Source organism: Halichoerus grypus, chromosome 5, assembly GCF_964656455.1.
Source record: "Halichoerus grypus chromosome 5, mHalGry1.hap1.1, whole genome shotgun sequence".
NCBI classification, from domain to species: Eukaryota; Metazoa; Chordata; class Mammalia; order Carnivora; family Phocidae; genus Halichoerus; species Halichoerus grypus.
Genome location: NC_135716.1, coordinates 1,691,945 through 1,719,247, shown reverse-complemented (window position 1 = coordinate 1,719,247; position 27,303 = coordinate 1,691,945). Strand labels below are relative to the sequence as shown.

Sequence of the window (27,303 nt, the reverse complement as noted above, 5' to 3'; positions counted from 1 at the left end):
ATTTCTGGGCTGTCAGAGGAAGTGAACTGTTCTGTGGGAAGAAGTGGGGTGGTGACTGGCTGTGTGGTGAAGGCACAGGGGGATTTCTTACTACAAGTCCCGCACCCACCCCACGGCTCCAGAGCCTTTTCTCCATCCCCGAGAATTTCTGGGGCTTGGTCTCTTAGTGGCTCAGGTGACTTTTAAGGGCAGTGGGCCAGCCATGGACATGACTTAGGAGGCTGAAGGACTGCCCCTGCTCCCAGTGGGTGCCTGGTTGAGTGGACACAGGGAAGCCAGCTCCTCTGGCCTCAGCTCCCCACTGGTAAAGGAGTGAGAATACTCTCGTCCACAGGATGCAGCAAGATGAGGGGTATTAGGGTCCAGCACAGCCTGGCACCCACCAGGAGCAAAGCAGAAGTCCAGGCAGAGGACATTCAAGAAGGCTGAGCACACTTTGAGAAGAAACCCAGTGTCTCAGCTGGACTAATCTGTAGCCCGCCAGCGATTTGTCCTTTCTCTCTGGGCCTCTGCTCCCATCTCTAAGGTGGGAACACCTACAAGACGATTGTGAATCTGGGAGGTGATTGATAAGGAGTTCACATTGTGAACTCTTATTCTAAGTATGGGAAAGGCATGGCCCCAGTTGTCCCCAGGAGTAAGGGAGACCTAATGCAGTAAGCTCCAGGAGGGAACAAAATCACAGCAGGCTGCTCAGTGAGAGTGAGAGGGGTGGATGGACAGACAGATGGATGGATGGATGAGTAGAAGGATGCATGGATACACTGATGGATGGATGGATGGATGGATGGATGGGTGGATGGATGGGTGGATGGATGGATGGATGGTGGATGGATGGATGGTGGATCGATGGATGGATTGATGGATGGATAATGGATGGGTGGATGGATGGATGGATGGATGCTTGGGTGAATGGGTGGGTGAGTGAATTAATGCATGGGTAGTTGGGTGAGTGAGTGGCTAGGTAAGTGGATAGAAGGGTGTGTAGATAATTAGGTGGATGGATGGGTGGGTGGGTGGATGGATGAGTGGACAGAGGTGTGGGTAAATGGGTAGGTAATTATGGATGGATGGATGGATGGATGAGTGGATGAATGGATGGATGGATGGATGGATGGGTGGATGGGTGGGTGGATGGATGGATGGGTGGGTGGATGGATGGATGGACGGACGGACTGACGATGGATGGACGGATGGGTGAATGGGTGGGTGAGTGAGTTAAAGCATGGGTAGTTGGGTGAGTGAGTGGCTAGGTAAGTGGATAGAAGGGTGTGTAGAAAATTAGGTGGATGGATGGGTGGGTTAATGGATGAGTGAATGAATGAGGGCCTAAAGTGAATGAATGAGGGAGTGATCATTTGCTAAACCCAGGTGAGTGCCAGTTCTGTGGTGGACATACCCCATATATTATTTCTCTTGACCTCACAGATGTCCAAGAGGAAGACAGGTCTCAGGGGTGGAGGGTGCCCTGTCCAGGGTCACATTCTGGCACGGCTGAGAGCCAGGTCTGTGACTGCCAAGGCTATGTGCTCTTGGCTGCACAGGGAGATCTATCAGGCTGAGGCCTCAAAACACCCAGGCACGAACCCAAGAAAGCCAGGCAAGACCTAGGCCATGTCTATGAGCACCATGTCCCTGCACAGCCTGGTCCTCACTCCTGGCTGATCCAGGTCCTCCTTGGAGCTGCCCCTCACCCTCCTAGGCTCACAGCAAACACACGACGAATAACCAAGGCCTCTCTCCTTGACCATCTCCCCCTGGCCTGCGAGTCCTGTGCCACACGGGCCTGCTGTCATGCACAGCAGAATCCACAGGGTCTGCACACAGTGGGGCTCCATAGATGTGATGAAAGAGGGATGGTGGGCAGAGGTAGGCAGGCCTGGATGGCTTCCCAGCACTCACCCCAGGCTCACCCCACCGGAGCACGGCTGGGCAGAGGACACAGCCCCAGAGCCCTGCCCCCAGGGCCTCTTCTTGCTCTAGCAGGGGTGGGGCAGGAGGGTGTCTGACCTCTCCGCCTCTCTGTTTCTCTGGGCCTAGGTTGCCCACAGTAGGTGTTCAGTAAACATTTGCTGATGGAAGGACCAAGCAAAAGACCCCCAGTGCTTCCCCACTGCGCCAGCCCCAGGGCCCCTCTGGCCGGTCCCTCCTGCAAGCTCAGCCCTTGTCTGTCCCAGGCTTGCGTCCCTGTGGACTGGGGGCTGGGTTGCTGAAGGGCATGGGGAGACAGGACAAGAGGGACGGGCTGGGGAATGTCTCCCCACACCCTGCATTGCTTCCTCAGGCTGCAGTCCCCAGGCGTCCCCAGCCCTGGGTGCCCGTCCTTCCGGCGGCCCGCTAGGACTGGCCTCTTGGTGGCCTCACCTCTCCGCTGCGGCTTGTCCATGCCCTCAAGCCCAGAGTCACCAGGTCCTGACCACCAGGCCTTTATGTCCATTTCTTACAACTCTATTTATTGAGGCAAAATAGACGTACCATTTTCACCATCCTCAGTGGCATTGATCACATTCACAATGTCGTGCACCCCTCACCAGCATCTCTACAACTTTTCTTCACTCCAAACATGCTTTGTGGCATGAAGTGCCCTGGCACTCCGTGGAGAGTCCCCAAGCACAGCCCTTGGCAGGGCCATACCCTCGGGGCCTCGCTGGGGCCTCCAAGGAAGACTCGAGACTGAAGGGCCACACGCCTGTCCCCGAAACAGTGGCACAGAAATCCCAACTCAGGGCCCCTCCTCTGCTCCCCACCCCCTCATCTGTGCTCAGGGGATCACCCAGGGCTGCCCAGATGGCACTCAGAGTGGGGACAGAAAACGTGACTACTGATGAGAGAGGCCCGTGACGCATTCATTACCCGGCAGACAGCGGCTGGAGAACACAATTCAATTAACTGAACACTTTAAAGTTCAATCAAGAGAAGAGCTGTTTTATTGACTTGTTTTAGCTGCAGTAGAGTGCGCGTGCGCGCATCTAATCCTCTGTCCTCGGGAAGTGGGGTACGTGGGTCTCCTTGCAGGGCAGAGCATCCTGCACAAATGACGGGGGGCGGGGGGCTGCAGTCAGAAGCCTGTGGGTGCGCTGTGGGGCTCTCCTGGTCTAGGAATGGTAAGATGAGGCAGGCAGCAGGGGTGAGCGAGGGGCCCAGCAGCAGGACGGAGAGGCCGGCCGGGGGTCCTGCAGAGCAGCGGCTGGCCCCACGCGGGGAGGCCAGAGGGCCAGCACCCGCGAGGGCCCTGGGAGACCCCTGGCACGTTCCCCCCAGCCCCAGGCTCCTCCCTCCCAGAAGCTGCCGACCCCTCCCCTGCCCTGACCCCTCTCTGTTGTTCCAGTATCTGTTTAATTAAAGAATGAGGCACAGTGAGAGCCCATGGCCTCATTTTTGGAGCCACAAGTAAGAGATTCATGGGTGCCCTCATTAGAGTTGCTGGCAACAGGCACATTCCTGAGCTAGGAGGAAGTCTTGCACTCTGGGCTCACAGAAAAAAAGCATTTTATTAAAATGATTGCCCCATGAAAAGGGGCAAAATGCCTTACTCAGTCAGGAAGAGGAAGTGTGTTATGGCGGGCCCCAGGGACCCACCTCCTCGCACACCTGCCCCGGCCAGGGCCTCCCCCACCAGACAACCCCGGGCCTCTTTCAGGCACCTCCTCCCACCGGCTGCTGGGGCCAAGCTGCCGCAGCCCCTGCGCGAGCCCTCCCCCACAGGCTGCATGTCTCTCCACGTTTGTCTCCCCCGTTCCAGCCAGGACCCCCAGCCTTGCCCTCTGCAGCAGCAGGGCCTCTGGAACCCGCAGTGGAAGGAGGACGCGGCTGGCAGAGAAGTGGGAGGGAGGTGAGAGTGGGGCTGATCTGGGGTGGGGCCGTCCCACCGCAGGGTGCAGGCTGGGACCCCAGAAGGGGAAGCGAGAGAGGGGAAAGGCGGGGAAGGAGGGCCGGCTGGGAGCTCAGGAAGAGCCGACTCCGCTGGGGAGAAGCCCGCCGTGGCCGCACCACAGCGCTGGGAGCCTGGAAGGCCGTGTGAGGACCCATCCTGGCCCCGACACCCAGCTCCCCTCCTCAGGATACAGGCTGGCCCCTGCTTAGCGACCCCCCCAGGCTCCAGAGCCTTCACCCCACGGCATCCAGCTGCCCATCCGAGGCCTCGGGCCGGCTGAGGACACACCCACCAGTGGGGGGACGTGCAGACTGTCGGGCACACGGACAGGCCACTGGAGCCTCCATCCCTCCAGGGTCCCACTGACTGGAGTAGTAAGCCCATCAAGCCCAGGGTGGGGGTAGTGGGGGAGGTCTGCCGCCCAGCCTAGAGATCTGGAAGCCATCTGTTAGCTTCTGCAGGCCCCTGGCTCCCAAGGTCAAGGGCCCCCTGGTCCACACTCACCTCCACTGCTACCCACAGGGCAGGTGCCCACACCCCACCTGGGTAACAGCCTCCCTGCTGCTCCTTGCTTCCTGCTGGAGGCCCGTCCCCTGGGGGAGAATCACCACCTGTGGGCCTCCAGGCCCCCCCAACCTAGCGAGGTCATGGCCCACGTTTCAAGGTGGACCTTGGGACAATGGCCCCCAACACATGGGCCAGGCTGAGGCTAGCTCCCGTAGCATCAGACGGCCCGTCTGCTTGACCAGGGGTGGGGGCACCGTGTGAAGAGTGGGCCTCAGCAGGTGTCCAAACCCAGACCCTGGAGAGTGAAGGGATGCTATTAAGGATTGTGCCCAGACACCAGGTGCCCACCAGGACCAGCCCAGGCCAACCAGGACATGGGGTCCCCTTTGGGTCCCCCAGCCCAGCAGGGCCCAGACAGCGCAGAGCCAGAAGCCCCCGAGACTGAGGAGAGCGCCTCCAGCTGCCGGGGCTGGCCAGGGGGGACACGGCCAGGCCTGAGACAGGGCTGGGCCCATCTGGCAGCTGCCCAGAGGGAACTGGCCTCAGCTGGGCAGCCTCTTGACGAGTGACAATAGCCCGGGGCCTGCCCCCCTTCACTTCTCCCCTTAAGCCCCCAGCCCACCACCTGTCCACACTGGAGGGGGTCTGGCAGGCCACAGACCCCTTCTTATTTCCAACAGAGTCTAAGGACCAGAGAAGGCTATGTTCATCTCAAGTCCCTCAGCCCCCGTGGCAGAGCAGGTGCTGAGCCCGCGGGCTGGGCCCAGGCCACTGGCCCTACTGTGGGGCTTCTCCTGGGTTTGGGCGGCCTGGTGACCTCTGTGCTCTGGTGTCCGACGCCGGTGGGTCACAGCCACGTGGGGACCCTGCACCCGCTGGCGGGGGAACGCCATAGCCAGTCCCACGGTCAGAATCCCGAGGCCCCAGGTCTCCTGCCCGGGCTCCCTCCTGTCCATCCGAGGCTCCTCCAGTCCCTAAGCCCCAGTCAACTCAGGTCCCCAGGGCACAGGCCATCCAAAATCCCCTGAGATTCTGCCGCTCCCAGAGTCCCCGCTGTAGACTGGAGGGTCTCAGTCCTGGAGTCACCACCTCAGCCAGGCGAAGGTGTCCCTCGCTCCCTGGATTGGAGCTGCAGCATCTCAGTGGGGGCTCCCTGACGGGGGCAGGCTGGGAGGGAGCGCAGATAGACGCCAGAGCACTGAGGGGGAGGGCTGGGCGGGAGGCAGCCCAGAGACCACCCTCTCACACCACCATGACCCCACCTGCTGGGTCTCAGGTGTCCTGCCTGTCCTGCTGGGTGGCTGACCTACCCGGGCGCTGTTCCTGCCCTGTAGCGGCCTCCCCGAGCCCTTGTCTGCCTGCAAGGCCCGGTTCCCATTTCAGCCAGAGAACTCCTACGCACCCTACCTGGCCCACTTCCAAGCTCACCACCTCCATGAAACCCTCTCAGTTCCCCCAAGCCTTTCCTACAACCCCAACCTTCTGCTCAGTGGGCTACCTCTCTCAGGCTGCATTCATCCTGCTCACCTCTGTCCCACCAGCCAAGCAGCCCCCGGGAAATGAAAAGCCTCAGTAAAGGCTGAACAAGTGAGTAAGGGCCCTGAATGGCACTGGGGGAGCCACCTTTCCGCACACAAGACTGTCCTGGGCTCCTGCTGGCTCCCAGTCCACACTGGCTCAGGTGGAAAGATGAGCATTTAGCTGGGGCCCTAACCTGGTTCGGCTCCCTCTCCCTCCTGCCTCCCCGTGGGTCTCTGGGACTGAAGGGTGGGACGCACGCACAGCCTCGAGGACTGGATGGCCAGAGCCGCACCTCCCGTGCCGTGGCTCCCAGCCACGGAAGCCACACTGGGCTTTAGCAGGTCTTTTCAGTTGTAAGAATTGCTGCCCCGCCCCCACCTTCCTGAACATTCCTCTGTGGCAGCCCAGTGCGGGGTCTCCCAGAGCTCCCCAGGGTCGGTGGACGGCAGCAGATGTAGACGCCGAGGGCCCCGGGTCTCGAGCAGGGAGCACACCCAGGATCAGGCTGGGGAGCGTGCATTGGGCTGGGGAGGAGGCAGCCCGCGCCTCCCGAGTCCACCATGGAGAGCCGCCCCATCCCGCCTGCCCCTGCTTAGATGGGGCCCCTCACCTTGGAAGCTCCCTTCCCGGGTCTCCCCGGGACGTGGAGGCCACTGCTTCTCATCTTGCTCCAGCTGCCTGACCACCCGGGAGCTGCCGGCAAAGAACGAGGACGGTGCTCTGGGTGGTGTGGGGGCTGGTGTCCGCTGACACGGAGGTGAAGACGGGGTGCGGGGGGCCTGGAGGCCCTCTGGGCCCCCGCGGGGGGAGGGCATGGGAAGTGCATGCCGTTCTGTGTGGGTGCCCACGAAATATGCTTCTGCACCAAAATACAGAACACGTTCTCTAAGGCAAGTTTGCTGCGAATGGTCAATTTTACATAAATCCATGCGGCCTGACGTGGCAGTGGTGAGCACACTTGCCGGGTCCTGGCCAGCTCCGAGCACTCGTGGTGGCCACGGTGGCCAGTGGCCACTGCAGCGCCCGCCCTTCAGGCCCGAAGCGCGGCCCCACCTGTAGGGCCTCAGTCACTGCAGCTGCTGCCGCCTCTGTGGGAGGAGCCGAGGTCCAGGGCCGCTCTGTGCGGCAGGGGCCACACTGCCAAGCTCAGCAAGGGCCAGGGAGGCGCAGCAGGTCCCCGTGCCGAGGGTCCCGCGTCTTTCTGTCCCTCCGCTCACTTGCGGCTTTTGCAGTTTCTTCTAAGGTAGCACTTGAATTTCTCTAACAGGTTTGTTCACGCCTCTTGGGTTCTCTCCTGAGCGGTTGCTCTCAGGCCGACCAGAATGTACTTCGGATGTGGACACGCTCACTTCCTGCCGGACACCCTTCCAGTGTGGTTGTGACACAGGGCACATCTATAAACGTGACGAACCCAAGATCATCACTTTATGGAATGATGGGCTTTTTCAAGAAGCTGCCAGGGGCACCTGGGTGGCCAGCTGGTTAAGCATCGGCTCTTAGCTTCAGCTCAGGGTCGTACGATCGAGCCCCACGTCCGGATCCGTGCTGGGCGCAGTCTGCTTGAGATGCTCTCTCCCTCAGCCCCTCCCGCTCATGCTCTAAAATACATAAACCTTAAAAAAAGCAGCAGCAGCTGCAGGAGCTGCCAGAGGAAAGGGCAGCAGGGCTTGGCACCCGTAACCCCAAAGGTGTCCAAGGTCAAGTGGACACGGTCTTCTCTGAGGACAGAACTGCCTTTAGCAGGGCTTTGTTCTGAGCGGATCTGATTTACTGCCTGAGCCACTTGCTCTGAGCCCCAAGAACTCCCTTTAGCATCTCTTGGGAGGCGGGCCCACCACCAGCAAATCCTGTTTCTGTGCATCTGCAAACATCGTTCACTCACCTTATTCTGAGCGCGCTTTGGCAGACACAGGAGTCCTGGCCGTGAGCTTCCTCTGAGCACTCGGGCCGCGCCGTCCCCGACTGAGCTCAGCTGCCAGCCCCGCTGGGCGTTCTCGGGATGGGGACAGCTTTCCCTGTGTCCCCGACTCTGTGGATCACACCGTTGGTCCCACTGGAGCTCACTGGGCCTGATTTGTAGATGAACATGGGGATTTTTCGGGCACCGTGTGAGTATATTTTGTTCCCTTCTGCCCCCTGGGGCTCCGGTGGCACGTAGGCGTCCCTGCACTGTGTGGTCACTTAGGGCTCCGGGTCAGTCGAGGTCACAGGTTCTTTCTCCTGCCAGCTTACAGCGGCTGCTGAGCCCCTCGGGAAGTCTCCACTTCGGTTCTCGTACTGTTTGGCTCCGGAACCCCCCTCGGTTCTTCTGGGTGTGACAATTCTCATCTTCCTGTTGATGCTATGTGATGCGCCATCACCAGCCTCTCCCTTCGCCCCCCACCCCCGACCACGTGTAGAACGGCCAAGTCCAAGTCTCTTCCTGTTAAGTCCAGCGCCCGCCGGCTCTGCAGCCTACTTTTCTCCTGGGGTCTGAGCCATACCTGTTTCTTTGCACGTTCGGGTGGGAAACGGGTCACTTCGGGGAGCGCACTGCTGCAGTCCTGGGTCCTGGCCACGCCACCGGGTCGTGTTAACTGTTATCCTGTCGCTTACTTTGTTTGCTGGCGCGGCACTGGGCTCGTCCCCGCCCCCGCAGCCCTTGCTCCGGCCTCTGCTGCCTCCAGGGGCGCAGCCGTGGGCTGGCCCACAGCCACCCTGGGAGGACAGCGGCTCCGGCGAAGCTGGCCTGTCCTCCCGGCCCACACCAGCTCCTCGGCGCCGCTCCCTGTTGGCAGACTGCTCCGGTTTTCCAGTCACGCCTGGGCATAAAGGCTTCAGGGCCTGATCCAAGCAAATGTGGCTTTTGGAAGAACAGCTCCTGAGATCAGTGAGAGTCTTCCTGACCCGCAGCCAGCCTCCAGCTCGGCCCGTGTCACCAATCACCCCACTGCCCCTCCCACGTGCTGTCTCTACGAGCTCCCCTGAGCCTCTCGTGGAGGGAAGGGGACTGGGTCACAGCCTGCCTCTCCGGACAAGGCCGCTCGTCTCTGACAGCTCTGGGGGTGGGGGATGGCAGTCCCAGCTCTCCGGGGCTGGTCTCCGTGTGGAGCCCCCACCCCACGAGCCGAGACCACCACGGGCTGCCTGCCTCCATCCTCCACACGCCGGGCCCTCGTGGTGCACCTGCCCGCTGTGCCCTTGCAGAGAGGGGCTGAGGCCAGAACGCGGCTGCTGGAGAGGCCATGGCAGAGGGGGGAGTCAGGAGACCCGGCCCGGCTTTCCCAGATGGCTCCCCGGTGCGCACGTTCCCTTTTCCAGCCACACTGCCCAGATGCCCCGGCGGCCGGTGGGGCCTGTGGGACTGGGACCCGGCCCAAAAGACTGGAGCAGAAGTGACGCGTGTCGGCAGACGGGCAGCTCGGAGGAAGTGTGCTTCCTGCGGCTGAGGGCTGGAAGCAGCAGACACCAGGGTGGGACCTGGAACTGTCTTGAAACACACATGGGAGCCACAGGTCCCAGGCGGCAGAGGAGCCTGGCTCCACGTGCGGAGCTGCCTCACCACCCTGGGTCACCCTCCTGGACTTGGCGGCTGGACCCGAGGCAGGCAGGAACCTGTCTGCGCTCTCCCGCCCTCACGGACCCACTGACACCCCGGGCCACCTTCCGCCCCTCACCTGTGTCCCAGCCTCCCCAGCAGCTTCCTGCCTTGTCGGTAAGCCCGTGCCCTCCGGAGGCAGGACAGGGGCCTTGTTGATCACCCTCCAGCCTCGGGCCGAGCACGATGGCCAGTACACGCCGGCAGTGAACACAGGCCACGCTCTATGCTCAATGACGGACGAAGCATGAGCACATCTGCACATCTAGAAAGGCCGCTGAAGCTCGCACCTGCGCCTCCCACAGCAGCTCAGGCTGGCCCTTGGGGGCGGCAGCGGCGGGTCCCGTTTGCCCCCAGTTCTGCTTCCCGCGCACCCCAGGCTCCCGGGAAAGCACGCAGTCTGCGTGGCCGCCTACCCCTGCCTCTGCCCCATCCCTCCAGGGCCACATCCAACTCCAAGGGCCCTGAGCTGCCTCCAAAGGCTCTGCCTTCTGGCCCAGGAAAGACCGGCCAGGAGGGGTGCAAGCATGGCCCAACGGGATGGAGAAGCCTCCCAGACGCCGCACCCGCGGACCCCACTGCCGGGGCTCTGGGCCACGTGCTCGTGGGGGACACGGAGCCCGGGCCTCCTGAAGGTGCCTCCGCAGTGGCCAGAGAGGAAAGAAGGGGGCACTGGTCCCACCTGCTCCGATTTCACATCCAGCCTAGTCGGGCTCCACCCAGAACTGCTTGGGAAGGATTCCGAGGCGGAAGCACGCTGACCCCTGAGCCTGAGGAGCCGGGCAGGAAGTGCCGAGCGGAGCAGCTGGGAGGGGCTCCCGGAGGACAGGGAGGGTGGCGGGACGGGGCGGAGGCGCTCACCAGCCGCCAGGCCACACAGCTCACCAGACAGCCTCGCTGGGCCCTGAGCCTCTGCCAGCACCCACATGTGGCCCCGCGGCCGGCTGCAGCCCAGGACACCTGGCTCCGCCCGAGCCAGCAGCAGAGGCCACGTGCGGAGAAGCGTGCTGCCCATCAGAGAGGGAGGCAGGGGAGGCCAGAGCCTGCTCTGCCCCAGGACCTCCTGAGCAGCAAGAGGGTTCGAGCTGGCGCCGTGCTCTGTGGCCGCTTCTGGAAGGAGCGCCCTGAGGACAGACACCCCTCAGGCTGTCCGGTGACAAGCATTTACTGACTGGCCACAGAATGGCCAGAACCGGGGCAGGTCGCGAATCCACGGCCTGGGGTCTACAATCTGATGGGACAAAGCCTCCACAGGGGACCCAGGAGCCCCACGTGTCCTGCCCCTCCCCCGGCTGCACCCAGCCAGCGAAGTCCCACTGTTCGAGAAGCACGGGAGAGCTCCTCAGCGTCCGGCCGCCTCTCCGGGCCACCACCACCTACACCGAGGCGAGGGCAGGCGCTCCAGGGACCCAACAGCTCACGTCCCGTGACACCACAAGCAGCCGCAATTCAACAGCACGGGGCCACACGAGTCCGAACTGGCAGCCAAGCACACGGGTACACAGATGTCACCCTGGGCACAGGAAGGAAAGGGCGGACGGCAGCACGGCCCTGAGGCAATCTGGCCTGAAGACTCCACGAGGACGCTCTGAAAACGGCCTTGCTCGGTTCACGACCTTCAGCCCTGCATTTAAAGCAGGAAACACGCACGTCCACAAGGTGACACCGTGGCGGTGACAACCGTCGCCTCATGCTTGGGAAGATGCACACAGCAGAGGAACAGACAGTGAACCAAATGCTGCGTGGAGGCCGGTGGGCGCCCCAGCGGGCGGGGGGCCGAGAACCACGAGGCGGCCGGATGGCCAGGCCGGAATCCCAGGGCGCAGCGGTGAAAGACAGAAGTCACAGCCCCCCATGTGTGCGCAAAGAGGGTGCGCCGTCCCGGGGGCCAGTCCAGGCCGCGGACAGCGGGGGGCCACAATCCTCCCACAACCAAGCCGTGCAGCCGGCTCTTCCCCGCACGGGGTACTGAGGCATGAACGGCCAACGCTGAAGTTCAAATGTGGCTGGAAATCCAAACAGCTCGTCTTACGCGGGGCACGAGCGCATGCCTGAGACACACTGCTGAGCGCTCAGCAAACTCAGTGACGTGCACGCGGTCAGCACGAACTCCTGCGGAACGGGGGCTCAGATGACACAGCAGATTCGGCACCAGGACGCTGGACTCACCCGCAGTGCGCCAGGGACCCTCGGGGCAACGGGAGGCCCGGGCAGACAGTCCTGCTTGCGTTAGGGGAAGCCACTCCGCCGTGCCAACCCAACGTGCGGCCCCCACGCCCTGGGGCCCCAGCCCCACGGGTGAGACCGCCTGGCAGCACGGAGGAGCTTGCAGGGGGCTGGCGCAGCTGAGCTCACGGCCGAAGTGAGGACCCGCCACCTACGAACCGCAGGCAGGGGCGCCCACCTGACACAGGGACGGTGCCACACCACAGACCGCGCCCCGAGGGGACGGCGGGCGGGCCCAGGGCAACACTAGCCCTGGCAAGTGGCCACAGGTACCGCCATCAGTTGGCCCGAGGGCCGGCTTTGCTCCTCCCGGACGGACAGACACCTCCACCCATGCACACAGCAGGGCTCAGCCGGCCAACACGAGGCCAGAATCTGCCCGGCAGTCCTGGCTTCCGGCCACAGGACGCTCCGCCCGGCTTCGGGTGTGCGGGACCCTTCCGGAGCGGTTGCTCACATTGACGTGCCAGGACGGAAAACACGGTAGGCCCGCGATGAACCAGACGCGCGGGGATGGGCCGTCGCGAGCGGCCGGGAGCCCACACCGGGCGCCCCGACCTCCCGGACAAGCTCGGCCCGCAGGCGAGGGCCGCGCCGACATCAGTGCTCGCCCGCCGTGGAGGAGCAGGGCAGAGGGGGGGCCTCCTGGGGGGCCTCGAGTTTGACCACGGCCCTGAGGGCCACGCACCGCCGCTTCACCTGCCTCTGCCTGGCGAACACGGAGCGCAGCGCACGCAGCTGCCCCACCTCCTGCGCCGTGAAGCAGGGCTGTCCCTCGGCGAAGCGCACCACGGCGTCAAAGGACAAGGCCGCCTGCTCCCAGGCCGCCTCGTCGCCGTCCTTCTCAGCCTGCTCCGGGCTCCCGGCAGCCGGGGCCGGGCCCTCTGCGGCCGCACGACCCGGCCCGCCCCGCTCTGCGGCCGCGCCCCGGGGAAGCCGGCTGCCAGGGCGGGCCGGGGCCTCTCCCCCCAGCTGCAGGATGTGCGCGAAAGTCTGATCGTGAGGCCTCGCTCGGAGGCGCTCCGGCTCCTCCTCCGAAGACGAGCCCTCGGCGAACGTGACCGCGGGCCACAGCTTCCTCCAGGCCCGGCTGAAGACGTTGCCGGGCACGGCGCTCCAGGCGCAGGCCACGTTGAAGACGGCGTCGTTCACGCTGTAGCGGGGGTGGCAGGCCTGCAGCGGGACGGGGGGGTTGATGAAGTGCCTCATGAAGTCTCTCCGAATGCCCTGGTCCATGGGCTGAATCAACGAGGTGACGCTGGCGGGCAGGAAGACGGTGAAGATGTTCCCGGAGGCCAGCTCGGACTCCCGCGGGCGCGCGCGGGCGTTGTCCAGCAGCAGGATGGCTTTGCCGTCCTCGGGCAGGCCCGCTGCCCGGAAGTGCTCCCTCACCGACGGAACGAAGATATGGTGGAACCAGTCCGAAAAAATCTCCTTGTCCACCCACGCGTTACCTTGGGCCTTGTAGGCGACGGGCAGGTGCTGAATGCCCCCGAAAGCCCGGGGGCCGCCGCCCTTCCCGATCACCAAGGGCTTGATCTTGTGGGAGCCGGTGGCATTGGCACACATGAGGACGGTCAGCCTGTCCTTGCTCTGCTTGATGCCGGGCACCGTCCCACCTTCCAGGCTGGGACTGGGCAGGCACCGCCAGAAGAGGCCGGTCTCGTCGGCGTTGTAAACCTGCTCAGGGGACAGGCCGTGCTCGGCCGCTAGGCTCCGGAAAAAGCCACAGAACTGCTCGGCTGCTCGGTGGTCGGCCACTTGTTTCTCGCTGGACGCGTCCAGCTTCTTAATGCCGTGCCTGGCCTTAAAACGCCAGAGCCACCCGCCAGAAAACACGCAGGGCTCCGTTAACTGCATCTGCTCATAGAAGTCCTTGGCCTTCTCGATGAGCATGGGGCCCGAGACGGGCACGCCCTCAGCCCGCTTCCCCAGGAACCACTGGTACAGGACGCGGTCCAGGTGCTCGAGCTTGGGCGTGTGCAGGGTGCGCCGCTGCTCCAGGGCCTTGTTGGAGTCCGAGTTGGCAAAGAAGCGCAGCAGCTGCGCCTTGTGGGCCTTGATGTCGTACAGGGTGGACATGCCCACATTGTATTCCTGCATCAGCACCTTCCTGCTCTCCCCCTTCTCCAGGCGCGTGCAGATGTCGATCTTCTCCTTCAGGGTCAGCACCACCCTCTTGCGCTTCTCCCCTGGGCTCCGCCCAGCGGCCTGCTTGGAGGCCATGGGGGGAGTGGCTTGTCCCCAGGGGCTGGGGAGGACACACGTGGCAGGGGGGTGGTCCTGGCAGAGTCCTTGCCTCTCCTCCCCCCGTCCTCTGCTCCCTCACCTGCCTGTCCCGTTCCGCTGATCCTGGGCCACCATGAGCCACAGTTCCTCCTTTGATCCCCCCTCCAGGGCTAGCGATGTTGCCGCCTCCCCGCCTCTCTGCAGGAGAGACGACTCGTGTCACGCTGCCCCTGGACGTGTCCACACTGTTGGAACTCCTGGCCTTCTCTGAGGGGGACGGGGGCCGCTCCTCCCTTCAAACGTGGACCAGAGAGTCGAGGGGTCCCAGGAGCTGGCTTCCGGTTAAGCGAGGCTGTACTGTGCCGGGACGCCTCTCCGGGCTCACGGCGCTGTCTTGACGCCGTGCTTTAGGAACTGGAAAGCAGAACAGGGGAAGAAAGAACATTACGGACCGCGGGCCTGGGCCACCTGCAGGCATGCGCTCGCGACTTCAGGCACGCAGGGAAGCTGCAGCAGAAACCACGGTGCTATGGGGCAACCAACACGGGAGCTGGCCCGAGCGCACAGCGTCCGGGAGGCTGCCCAGCTGGGCACGCGGGCTCTTTCCAGCGACCTCTCGGTCACCACAGCTCCTTCAGGATGGACAACTCCATCCTCTCCTGACCCTCCCTGCGCCGCTAAGCAGGTTTGCAGGGCTGAGACTAGAGGTAGCCTTGCTGGATCCTTCGGGAATCACATCCCCGCCGCACTTTGCCTGCTGAGACACCAACATCCTCCAGCCTGTTGCCAGCAGTGACCGGCCCTGCTGGTCTCCTCAGTGCAGTGTTTGCTGGGACAGTCCCGTCCCCTCCCTCACAGCCCACATCCCCTCAGTTCCTTCATGACTTGGCCCCTCCCACCCGGGAGAGATGGCAGATCGCCAGGGAGGCTACAGCCAGCTCACCGCCAGTCATCCCGTCCTGCAACGACAGGCATGCAGGACTCACAGGTGGGCTTCGAGCAACTCCCCACCGCCTCCCACCCAAACGCTTATTTTGGCTGTGTCTTCCCACCTTGTGCAGATGCTGAGGCCACAGGACTACTCATATGTGGAGCATAAAAATGTAGCTCTTTGAGAACACAACTCAAGAGAAATGATGTTTATTCAAATGCAGCAAGAGCTCCAAAGACTAACTCTAGGCCTGTCACCAGCCAGCTCTGGGCACATCCTTTCCCCCTTCTGAATCAGCCTCCTGGTCCGGCAGGCGAGCACGCTGCTCCGTTAGGGATCCTATCTTCATCCTACTTACGGGGCACCAGTGACAGTGTACTGCTTGACCCTCTCGGCAGCAGAGGGAAGTAAAGGCCACCATGAGAGGCTAGCTCCAAGCACAGCAGAGAGGAGGAGGGGGAACTGCCCAGAAAGGCCTCCTGCAGGCTCCGCCCCTGAAACGGAGGGTTCTGGATGTTTCCTCTCCCTGACACGCAGGTGTATGCAAGATGTGTGCAGGCTGACATTCACTGGTTGAAAACACTGTGGTCCCGCCTGCGAGACAACACTTCTTTTAAAATTGAAATTCAGATATCCGGATATTCTGAAACAATTTCTTAAACCAAAAGGTCACCTCGTACAGCAAGAGAATTAAGGCGGTTTCTCGCCTTGTGAATTCAACATAAGCACTGAGACTGAGGCCACACGAACAGGGGTGTACACACCTCATCCTCCTGCGCTGGAGGGACAGACAAAACACGGGCGGGGGGCATGGAGGGACAGAGGGGGCAGGAGGCAAAGGACGGCGCGCCCCTTCACATTAGCTCCCTTTCCCCACGAGGGGAAGCCCGGACCTGAGAAGAGAGCCCGAAGGATTCAGAAGGAAGCGGAGCAGCAGTGTGCGGGGGGCGGGGGGGGCCATGAGGGAGAAATACTAAAGAAAACAAGTAATTTAGAGACCGAGGCAAACACGGGGAAGACTCCACGGGCAGGGAATGCGTAGGGGCAGGTGCACGGGGAAGGGGGCGCGGCCTGCTGGGGGGCGTCGGGGGGCGCGGCCTGGTGGGGGGGCGCCGGGGGCGGGAATCCAGGAAGAGCGCCGGGGAGGGTTCTGGGGAGCGCCGGGGGGGGGGAGGGGGCGCGGCCCGCTGGGGGGGACGCCGGGGCGGGGGTGGGTCCTGGGGGCCGCGACCTGCTTGGGGGGCGTCGGGGTCCTGGGGGCGCGGCCTGCTGGGGGGAGACGCCGGGGGCGGGAATCCGGGAGGGGCGCCGGGGGGCGCCGGAGCGGGGGGTCCGGGGAGGGGCGTCAGCGGGCCCGGTTCCGCCCACAGCGCAGGTGCGGGGCCTCCACGGGAACCCCGGGGCCGGGAGACGAGGGCCGGCGTCTTTTGAAAGCGCTTCCTTCCCGGGGCCCACGTCTGGGGGCAGAAGCTCGGCCCGGGGCAAACGCACACACCGGAAAGGGAAAAAGGAAAACCGTGCAAGTCCCCGTCCGGCAGGTCCCGGGGCGGGGACCCGGCGACCGACCCTCTCCGCCGGCGGGGCCCCGAGGGTCTGCGAGCGGCGGCGCGGCCAGGCGCGGCGGCGGCGGGGCTGGGACGGGAGGAGCCTCCGGCCGGGAAAGCACACACCGCGCGGCGCCCGCCCCCCGGCCCGGCCCGGCCCCCACTCACCTGCGGACCCGGGCCGCAACCGCAGCCGCCGCCGGAAGTGCCCCCGCTCTCCCCGCCGCCGGTCCGCGCCTGGCCGCCTTCCCCGGGCCACTTCCGGGACGCTCTAGGCAGCCGGGAGGACTGACTCGGCCTCTCGGTGGCCTTGCGGGTGGCCGAGCGCCGCGGCGGCGCGGGGGCGGCGGGGCCCCTCCCGGTGCACCTGCCGGCGGGACGCACCCGCTCGGGCGTCGCGGTTCTTGTGTGAGTGGCGCCCTGTGCTGAAGGACTCGGGGCTCTTGCAGTCCCGAGCCAGGGTTGGCGGGAGCGCGGTGATGGGGACGCTCCCGTTAGTGAAATGCAATGGCCAGCGTGGTTTTCTTCCCACTGGGCCTCTTACTCAGCTGGCGCCTCATCCACACCTGATGTGCGGGGTTTGGATGTTGCCGTGTGAGGCTTTAGAGCTGGTGAGACTTGCAATGGACCTGATGCTGGACAGATGGGAGTCTTTGGAGACCAGAGTCCAGCCCTGGCGGCTGAAGAGTGCCCCCCCCCCCACGCCCACACCCCCATCCCCAGAACCTAGAGATACGTGACCTCAGGTGACAACAGGGGCTTTGCAGATGTGATGAAGATTCTTGAGATGGAGACATCATGCTGATTATGGGGGGGGCGGGCAGTGTAATCATGGGGTCTAGTGGGAGGGAGGGAGGAGGGTCAGGGAAGACGGCATAACTACGGGAGCAGAGGGAGAAAAGGAAATGTGACCAGAGATACGGGTCGGAGTGTGTGCTTTGTAGGCAGAGGAGGAGTGCGCATTCTTTCCTGGAGCCTCCTTCCTTCCTGCAGCCTCCGGAAGGAACCAGCACTGCTGACCCCATGTGTGTCACTTTTGGCCACCAAGTGTCTAGTTACTTGTTACATAGCCACGGGGGACTAAGACAGACTTCTGTCGCTCCTTCCCACTCCATTCACTTTCTTCCCGGGCTCCCAGGGTGCTACCGCCCCAGGCCCTCCTTCCACGCAGCCCCCTGAGGGTTCCTGACTGCCTGGGCTCACTCCTTGGCTCTCCCCTCTCTAGCCACACCCACTCCCTGGGTGATCTCGTCTCTGGGCAGTACCAGCACCGGCCGGTCCTGCCAGGACCCCTCTCGGGAACTCTTCCCAGCATCTCCATGTGCAGCACCTCACGCCCCGCATTTCTAGGCCTGAGCTCAGGACACCGCCCAGCCTTGCCCCATCCGCGCACTCCCCATCTCAGTGAGTGGCACTGTCGTCTTTGCATTCACTCGGGCCAAAAATTCAGTCATGCTTAACTCGAGCTGTGCCTTGCGCCCTGATTGACCAGGAGCTCTGCCCAGCTCGGCCCTCCCCATCCGCGCCTCATCTGATCTCCTCACGCCCACAGCTGCTCTCTCCCTGGCCCGAGTCCCCCTGGCCTCCTTGCTTCTGTCTTTGCCCCCACAGCAGCCACCTACTACTGCATGATGAAGCACCCCAAACTCAGTGGCTTGAGACTAACCACCTTGCTGCACGTGGTTCTGTGGGTCAAGAATTTGGAGGTGCTAGAAGCAGATGTGTTTCACAGAGGAGAAAATTGGGGCCACTGAGCATAACTCGAGGGGGACTGAGCAGGGTCTCTTGGGGCAGCCAGGTGACCCCCCCAGGAAGGCTGGCTCCATCCCTGTGGGTGACACTCTACTGCCACCTCATGGACATGGGATCGCATGCACCTCCCCAAACCGGCATGGGGCTGGCAGGGGCCTGGGGTTTGACTCCCAAGATGCATGGGGTTCCCCCAGATGCTCCCATCATCACTCCGGGACCCTTGGGCCGCATCTCCAGGGCTGAGCCCACACTGACAGAGAAGAAAGGGTCAGAAAGAGGAGGAGAAGAAAGATGTGGTGTCTCCTGAGGACTCCCCTCTCCCTATCACCCCCCATGCACAGGACCGAGTCTCCAGACCACACCTGCTCCCCACGACAGCCTCCCCATCCCTGTTCACAGCCAGAGTGGCCTTGAGAGCGTCATTCTGAGCAGATCACCCCCCGCCCCACCCCTGGCATCCCAGTGGGCTCCACAGAAAGGTCCCCAGCAGGCCACACCACATCTGGCTCTCCCTGCCCCCTCCAGGCCCGCCACAGGAGCCCCTTCTGGGCATGTTGTCCCTCAGCCTGCAGGCCTCCACCTGGAGGCAGGCCTGGACGCAGCAGAACCACTCACCCGGATCCTGGAGGCCTCAGGTGGGGAAACATCACCAGCCAGTCCCCAGAGCGGGGGCCTTGGGGTGACAAGTCTCTCACAGCAAAGAGGGGGCTTTGGCTCCAGGCTGGGGGTGCTTGTGAATTCCACACCGTCTGGCAGAGGGGTGGCGCTGCCTGAGGGGGCCGGGTCTCCTGGGTTCCCTGACCTCACTCCAGGAGGGAGGAGAGAGGGACAGATCTGAGAGGCACCAGAGGAGGAGGGACCCAGCAGGGGGCTGGAACGGAGGAGGGGTCGGGTGTGGGGCAGAGCCTCAGTGGTACATAGGACACCTTTGTGAGGACCAGGAAGGGGCCCCGCCTCTGGGGCGCAAGGCCCTTCACAGAATCAGAGATGATCGGGCACCCAGGCTGGTGGTGGGCCATGGGAGCTTGGCCGTGGTGGACTGGGGGTGAGAAGCAGGCTCCCAGGGCCCGTCATGGGACTCAGTGCCCCCAATACCCACAAGCACGCACACACACACACACACACACACACACACACGCACGTGCAGAGCTTGCAAGATGCCTGAATTTCAAGAGCCCAAAATGGGAGGCCGGGCGCTGAGCGTGCTTTCCCCGGTTGTCAGTGGTCTGGCAGCATGTGGATGACCCTCTCAATTTTACGAATGCATTTTTCTAAAGGAAAATGTCTACAGAAGCGGAAGGTGAAATCAGTGGTGGTTTTGTATGGAACCTACCATCTTTATTTTTTAAATTAATTCTGCCTAAAATATAAGATTCATCCAGAACTGGTGTCCATTCACATAGCAGCCCTGGGAGGTCATGGTCTGTTGGCAAGGACCCTGCACGAGGTGGGGTCAGCGATCCTGCCTCCTCCCAGGGCCTGGCCCTGCTGCTGGTCCCACCAGCCCCGGCTTTCTGGCTTTCTGTCCTGGCGAGAAGGGAAATGTGAGCAGGCAGGATCTCCAGGGAACCCAACGGGTTGGGCAGGTAGGTGGAGAGGTGAGCGAGAACAGGAAAATCTGGAGCCCCAGAAGGTGACCGCAAAGCAGAGGTGAGGAAGGGGGCTAAGGGTGAGTCATACCAAAGCCCCACCCTGACCCCGTCCACTGCAGGGAGGGCCTGCAGGGACTCATGCCCCTTAGTGACAGACCTTCCCAGAAAGTGGGACAGCCAGAGGATCCAGGCTCAGTCTAGGCTGAGGGGCTGTATTCAGGATGTGCCCAAAGCATGGGTGATGGGACAAGACGCAGTCAGTGACCGGGGCCAGGTCCTCCGGGTGACCGGGGTCAGGGCTCGTTTGGTGAGCAGAGTCAGGGCTCAGACTGTGACCCTAGTGAGGGCTTAGTTTTGGACTGAGGTCAGAGATCAGCCTGTGCCGGGGTCGGGGGCAGTTAATAACCGTGTCTAGGGCATTGTGGCCATGGGCTTCAGGATTTCAGCTATGGCTTATAGGCCATGAGCTCAGTCAGCTCGGGCTGCTGTAACAAGTGACCACAGACCGGGTGACATAAACAACAGAGACTGATTTCTCACAGCTCTGGAGGCTGGAAGTCTGAGACCGGGGTGCCGGCAGGGTCGGGTTCTGGCGAGGACCCACGTCCTGGACTGCAGACGGCCCCCTTCTCGCTGTGTTCTCACCTGGTGGGGGGAGCCCTGGTGTCTGATCTTATCAGGGCACAAACCCCATCGTGGGGGCCCCACCCTCATGACCTCATCTGAACCTAATCACCTCCCAACGGCCCCACCTCCAAATACATCACATTGGGGCTTCAACATAGGAATTGGGGGGGACACAATTCAGACCATAGCATTTTTGCCCCTGGCCCCCCAAAATTCATGTCCTTCCCTGTTTGGTCTACTTCTCCACCTTCCGTCTTCAGTGGGACAGCAGTCTCGTCCCCGTGGCTCTGGGCGGGCCTCCTGCCCCTGCGGTTCTGCTCACATCAAGCTGGATGTGTCTCTGTCGTGGGCGCGTCCTGTGCAGGATGCTGAGCGGCATTCTTGGCCTGCGCCCACTGGAAGGCAGTGGCAGCCCCCTGATGGGACAACTGACAATGTCCTCAGGCATTGCCAAATGTCCCCTGGGGCCCAGAAGCCCCCTGCTTGAGAACCACTGCTTTAGAGTAATCACCTCATATCAAATCAGATTAACAAACATTTATGCACCTGTCAGTATTTGAGGAATGAATGTTCCAGGCTGGTGCTAGGTGCTGGGTGCCTTGAATAAAAGGGCAGATAAGAAAGGCTCCAGTCCAGGGCACCCCCAGTCCCAGTGAGCTGGGGGTGGGCCGACAGGCGGACGGCCATACGCTGAAACGGTGAAGTCACAAACATCTTACCATGTGAGGCGCCTGAGCCGATGGGACCGGGGACTGTGGGCTGGAGCGGGGGTGTTCAGGGAGAAAGTTCTGAGCGGGCAGAGTAGACCAGAAAGGCGGCTGGTGGAGGGACCACATTCACCTCCCCCCCATGTGACCTTGAGCAAGGTCCTGTCCCTCTCTGGGCCCCAGGCTCCTCACCTGCCAAAGGAGAGACGCCCTCCACAGGAAAGGGCCCAAACTGGTGGGTGCCAGGGGGCCGTGCAGGAAAGACCCCAGAGGTGCAGCAAATCTCAGGGAGCTCTGGGTCTCACCCCTAGCCCACATCACCGTGTTATCTTGATCCAGGACTCAGGGTGAGAGGGTGGAAGCTGCCCCCCACCAGGGGCGTCGTTCTGCTCCCCCCACTGCCCAGGAGAGCTGGGAGATGGAGCCCATTTCCCCAGCGACGGCCTTGCCAGCAACATGCACTCGGCCCTGCCCAGGGGGACGAGGTCAGATGCCAAAGTGAGGTCAGAGGTGCCATCCCAGGGCCAGGCGAGCATCGGGAAGTGAAAGGTGCTCTCTCCACCCCTGGGAGGGGCCTGTCCCCTCCCCAGACACATGGGGTCAGCAGGCGGTGGACGTGGCCTGTACCTGCCAGCACCCAGCTGGACACTCCAAGGGGTCATGGGGAGACTGCTTACAAAGGGAGGGTCACGCTTAGAGGGACAATGGGGAGCATGAATGGGCCCCAGGCCAAGAGCAGCAGGAAGCCCCTGGGCCCCGGGGCTTGGAGGGGTGAGGGGAAGGGACCGTTACCCCAGGCTGGCTGAGGCTGGTGGGAAGGAAGGAGGCTGGCCCCCAGGACACGGCCACGCACGGCCACTGCAGCCTCGCTGTTGGGGCACAGCGGAAGAGATGGCCCAGCCTCTGCACCTCTCACCCTCAGGTCTCCAGCCAGTGGAAGCCCTTTGGGATCCTCATGGGATCCCAGGACACAAACAGGGTGGAGAGTGGGTCTGGGCTGCAGACGATGTCCAGCGCGGTGCCGACCCCCTTCCACCTCCTCCTATAGAGGCTGCTAATGCTTTGTTTCCCAGACGCCCTTGCAGCTAAAGCTCCATGGTGTGTGGGGATTAAGGAAGGTCACGAGGGTTAAGCCTGCACCCCAGCGTGCACACATTTCGATGCACCACACCTGTGCACTTGGGCTGTGCCAGCCCCCCTCTGGCCTCCAGGGCACTTCCCAGAATGGTCTCCCCCTGCCCCCCACCGAGGCACCTCTCGTGTGTGGCCATTCAAGGCCTGTTGCCCCTGGGGGACCAGGAGCCCTGGGAGCAGAGCAGGGCCCAAGGGAGGCTGGCCCTCAACCTTGGCCCCCCCACTCACCCTTCTCTGCCCTCACTGCTCACTCTGGCGCCTCGGCACCTTGCCCTGGGGTGGCTAAGAAATGGCCCCTGCCCTGGGCAGGCCCTGCCTTCTGGAAGCAGACAGAAAGACAAAGGGAGTGGCGGGGAGCAGCCTGGCAGGGCGGCTGGAGATTGGGATCTACCTGCCCCGGAGTACTTGCTGGGCCCGGGGAACCCGTCCCTGTTGACAGTGGGCGGTGGAGCCTCCCCCTTGCCAGCCAAAGCAGTATAAAGCCACCCTGAGTCCAGCCCACCGCCGCCCGCTGGTGCCCATGAAGGCTGTCCTCCTCACCCTGCTGGCCATTGGTTTGGCCCTGCGGCCAGGTGAGACCTCCGCCACCATGGGGCAGGGCCACGGGAACAGGGCTGGGGGGGACAATCAGGGGAGACCAGAGGGGCACTCAGAGAGGGGACCACCCAGAAGGACAGACAGAGGAGGTGGAGGTGGGGGCGGGGGGAGGGAGTCAGGTGGGAGGTAAGAGAGGCAGTGGCAGGAAGAAGGGGCTTTGGTCCTTGCCCGTGTCACCCCTGGGCAGCTCCCAGTGCAGCCAGGGTGCAGCAGGGCCTCACCCAGAGGCAGGCGGCGCAGGACGGCGTTCTCCTTTACCACCGTGGCGCAGGGCCTGGCTCCTGGAGCGCCACCAGCGGAGGGATGCCCGGGGAGCCTGCAGGGTTGGGGGAGGCACAGGGGCAAAAAGTCTCAAGGTAAGAAGTGCCATGGAGGCAAGGAGGGCAGAATGAAAGGGGGGAGCCTGGGGTGTCCTGAGACCACCTGGGGCCTCTTCCCAGGCCCAGCCCTGGGGTCCACTGTGGGCAGCAAGGACAGCAGACACCCAGGCTGGGGTCCCGGGGGAAAGGTGCGGGCCTCAGCTGCTCTAGTCTGTACTCCAAGCCCAGCTCGGTCTCACTAAGTCTCTTAGAGCCTCAGCTTCCTCTTCTGGAAAGTGGGGATCATGACAATGGCCCCCAAGGCTGCTGGGAGTCAGCTAGTGTGTGTGGTGACCGAGCACGGGACTAGCAGCATGGGGCCTGCTTATGCTTGGGTGACTTTATCCCATCCCATCATTGTTTTGACCGGAAGGGACCTTATCATGCCAGCTGGGGCCATTACCCCCGGGGACAGAGCAGGGCCTGGCCAGGGGCCCACGCAGGGTCTCCTGGAACTGGGGAGGCCTGAGTGGGGCTGGGAGGCTGGGTCGGGCTTGCACAGGCTTTTAGAGACAGTAATGGAAGGGCCTCGATGCCTGGTGGCAGGAGCAATTCTGGGAAGGGTCCTGTCCACCCTGCCCTCACCTGCCCAGTGCCCAGCTGGGCCGCCTGCCAAGCGGGGGAAACCAGTTTGCAGTCATTTCCTTCCGTCTCAGACCACGGGCATGTGACAGAGGGGTGGGCTGGGGCACTAACCGTGGGTTCCATGCTGGTGGACTTTGATGAGTGGAGTGCCCTCCCTGGGCACTAGTGCTTCCCACTAACGGGGGGTCCCAGTTTGCAGTGGGCTCTTGTGCTCTTGCACACTCCCAGCAACCTGGAAGCTGTGACAGATGAGAAAAGGAGGCTGCTTCCCCACTCTGAGCACCCCCACCCCCCAGGCACCGCCCTGCAGTGCTTCTCCTGCAAGGCCCAGGTGAGCAACCACGATTGCCAGCATGTGCGGAACTGCACTGACTCCGAGACCTACTGCTGGACCGAGCACATCCGTGAGTGGCCCTGCCGTCCCTGCAGGCCTCCCCCTGATCCTGCCCAGATTCCCCCAGGGCTGGGTGGGGCTCTGCCCTGCCTCTTGCCATTCCCTTTGACTCCCTGCACCTTCCCACCCCCTGGTAGGGACTCAAAGAACCTTCTGTCCACCTGCCCACTTGTTCATCTATCCACCCACAGATACAGGTGCTCAGCTTCCCATCCATTCATCCCCCCACCCATCCTTTGTCTGTCTGTCCATCCATCCCCCCTCCATCACTCATCCATCCACCCATCCATCCGCCCTCCATCACTCATCCATCCATCCATCCATCATCCCCTTCATCACTCATCCATCCACCCATCCATCCCCCCTTCATCACTCATCCATCCACCCATCCATCCATCATCCCCCTCCATCACTCATCCATCCATCCATCCACCCATCCATCCCCCCTTCATCACTCATCCATCCACCCATCCATCCATCATCTCCCTCCATCATTCATCCATCCATCCATCCACCCATCCATCCATCCATCCACCCATCCATCCCCCCTCCATCACTCATCCATCCATCCATCCATCCATCCATCCCCCCTTCATCACTCATCCATCCACCCATCCATCCATCATCTCCCTCCATCACTCATCCATCCACCCATCCATCCATCCATCATCCCCCTCCATCACTCATCCATCCACCCATCCATCCATCCATCATCCCCCTCCATCACTCATCCATCCATCCATCCATCCATCATCTCCCTCCATCATTCATCCATCCATCCATCCACCCATCCATCCATCATCCCCCTCCATCACTCATCCATCCACCCATCCATCCATCATCCCCCTCCATCACTCATCCATCCACCCATCCATCCATCCATCATCCCCCTCCATCACTCATCCATCCACCCATCCATCCATCCATCATCCCCCTCCATCACTCATCCATCCATCCATCCATCCATCATCTCCCTCCATCATCCATCCACCCATCCATCCGCCCTCCATCACTCATCCATCCACCCATCCATCCATCATCTCCCTCCATCACTCATCCATCCATCCATCCACCCATCCATCCCCCCTTCATCACTCATCCATCCACCCATCCATCCATCATCTCCCTCCATCATTCATCCATCCATCCATCCACCCATCCATCCATCATCCCCCTCCATCACTCATCCATCCATCCATCTATGCATCCATCCATCCATCCATCATCTCCCCTCCATCACTCATCCACCCACCCATCCATCAGTCGTTCATCCATCCCTGCATTCACCCATCTATTAGGCATTTTCAGTGCCCAGCAGAAGATCTGGCTGCCTTGGGCATGTGGATGTGGATGAGCCCCTGCACTTGCCCTGACACTGCAGTCTTGAGGTCGTCACCCAGGGTGACTATAGAGGGCTAGTTAGGGCACAGGAAGAGGGTCATGGGAGCAGGGACAAGGCCAGTGGGTGAGTATCCAGGACCCAGCCCCAGCTGAGCGTCCTGACCCCCAGGTGCTGTTGGCATCGCGACGGTCATTAGCAAGGGCTGCAGCTCACACTGTGTGGAAGACTCGCAGAACTACTATGTGGGCAAGAAGAACATCACGTGTTGCTCCACTGACCTGTGCAACGCCAACGGGGCCCACGCCCTGCAGCCAGCTGCTGTCACCCTTGCACTGCTCACCGCTCCCGGTGGCCTGCTGCTCTGGGGCCCCAGCAGGCTGTAGGATCCGGGAGGACCCCACTGTGGCCCACATGGGCTGTCAGTGCCCAGGGGCCCCGGAGCACTCTTCGCACACACCTGGCCCAGTTGAGGCCCCTCCTAGACCGTAACTCAGGTGGCCCATGCCCCTCTGCCCTTTCCAGCCTTCCATGGCTCCCTCCAGAAGCCCTGCCCAGCTCCTACTGCTCAGCAGGCTGGGTTCTACTGATGCGGCACTGTTCCAAGTCAATAGAACCCAGTCTGCACGCAGTCCATCCAACCCCCATGTTGCAGCCTACTCCTTAACCCTTGCTCGGGCATCTCTTCCTCCAGGAAGCCTTCCCTGCCCCACCCCCTCCATCAGCTGAGCCATGTTCCACCCATGGTGTCCCCTGCAACCAGCAAGGAGCAGGCACTCAGGAGGGCCCCACGAAGGCTGAGTAGAATTAGGGGCAGGGAGTGTGAGGTCCCACAGGCCCAGAGATGAGGTGTGGAGAGGAGTCCAGCTCCCCATGGCCATGGGAGTCCTGGGGCAGGAATCCCAGCACTCAGCAGGCCCTTAATAAAGTCCCCCTGACCTGGTGGCAGAGAGTTCTGGTCTTGCGTGTCCCCAGATGGAAGTCAGGGTTGGGGTCCAGGGCTGTGCTGGGTGGCCACCCGGCCCCGTGTCCATGGGCTGTGGCCATGTCATCGGCCAACCACACGGGGTGGAGCTCCGGCCTGGGCAGGAGCAAATGACCGACGCCTGGAAGGGAGGGCCTTGCTGCGGAGGGCGGCAGCGCCCCGGGGACTCCCGGCTTTGCTGTGCGCCTCACTCCTGTCTTTCGACCTCTCTGAGCCTCAGATACTTATCTGTGGCCCCTCTCTGCTGTGAGGATTGAGGATCCACAGGACACAGAAGCTCCTGGGTGGGAGGGGATGCTACTGTGTGAGGTCCCCACAGTGTCCCCTCCTTGTCCTTCCCTTTCATTGAGGAGAGCCCCTCTGTCACTTCCTTGAATTTTTTGTCTCTTGTAAGTTCTCCACATCCACAGTGAAAAATTCAAACTAGGCAGAAGGGTCCCCAGCAGACTGGCCTCCCCTGTCCCCTGACCACCTGTCCCTCCCCACTCTAGGGAGCCCCATCACACCTCTTGGGGCTCCTTTCAGAGTGCTTGTGTACCTGGGACCCACACCTTGCCTTTGGAATTCCTGGAAAGCCTCTCAGAAAACCCAGCCTGCCTCCCTGCTCCTTTGGGGGGCCCCCCAGGCTGAGGGAAGGGCAGCCTGTGCGGGTGGGGCGGCCGTGTGGGGGGGGCAGCATGTGAGCTCGGGGGGCAGGGCGTGTGAGCGGGGGCCGTGTGAGTGGGGGCAGTGGGGCCATGTGAGCAGCGGGCCAGGGCAGGAACCCGCACGGGATGGTGCTTCCAAGACCCGTACCAAGCGGTGTGTAAGGCAGCATTAAACC

At 62.6% G+C, this 27,303-nt stretch overlaps 2 protein-coding genes across 3 annotated transcripts in view; one reads left to right on the top strand and one right to left on the bottom strand.

The window, feature by feature from the left end:
- The window catches only part of PSCA (prostate stem cell antigen), a 42,647-nt gene extending 16,207 nt beyond the window's left edge, over positions 1-26,440 (top strand). The window contains exons 3-5 of the mRNA XM_078071653.1: positions 18,687-18,796; positions 24,059-24,166; positions 25,667-26,440. Coding sequence (XP_077927779.1) covers positions 18,687-18,796; positions 24,059-24,166; positions 25,667-25,881 — 433 coding nt within the window. The 3' untranslated portion in view covers positions 25,882-26,440. The remainder of the gene's footprint in view (positions 1-18,686; positions 18,797-24,058; positions 24,167-25,666) is intronic.
- Positions 2,905-16,636, bottom strand: JRK (Jrk helix-turn-helix protein). 2 transcript variants are annotated; one of them, XR_013447647.1, is made up of 3 exons: positions 16,578-16,636; positions 7,785-14,348; positions 2,905-7,296 (listed from the first exon to the last, which is right to left on the bottom strand). XR_013447647.1 is itself a non-coding variant. In XM_078071922.1 (2 exons), the coding sequence occupies exon 2, from the start codon at positions 13,929-13,931 to the stop codon at positions 12,306-12,308; it is 1,626 nt and encodes a 541-aa protein (XP_077928048.1). In that variant the 5' UTR covers positions 13,932-14,348; positions 16,578-16,636; the 3' UTR covers positions 2,905-12,305. The 2 variants fall into 2 exon arrangements, 1 of the variants encoding a protein (XP_077928048.1); XM_078071922.1 differs by having other exon boundaries at positions 2,905-14,348.
- Positions 26,441-27,303: the final 863 nt, after the last annotated feature.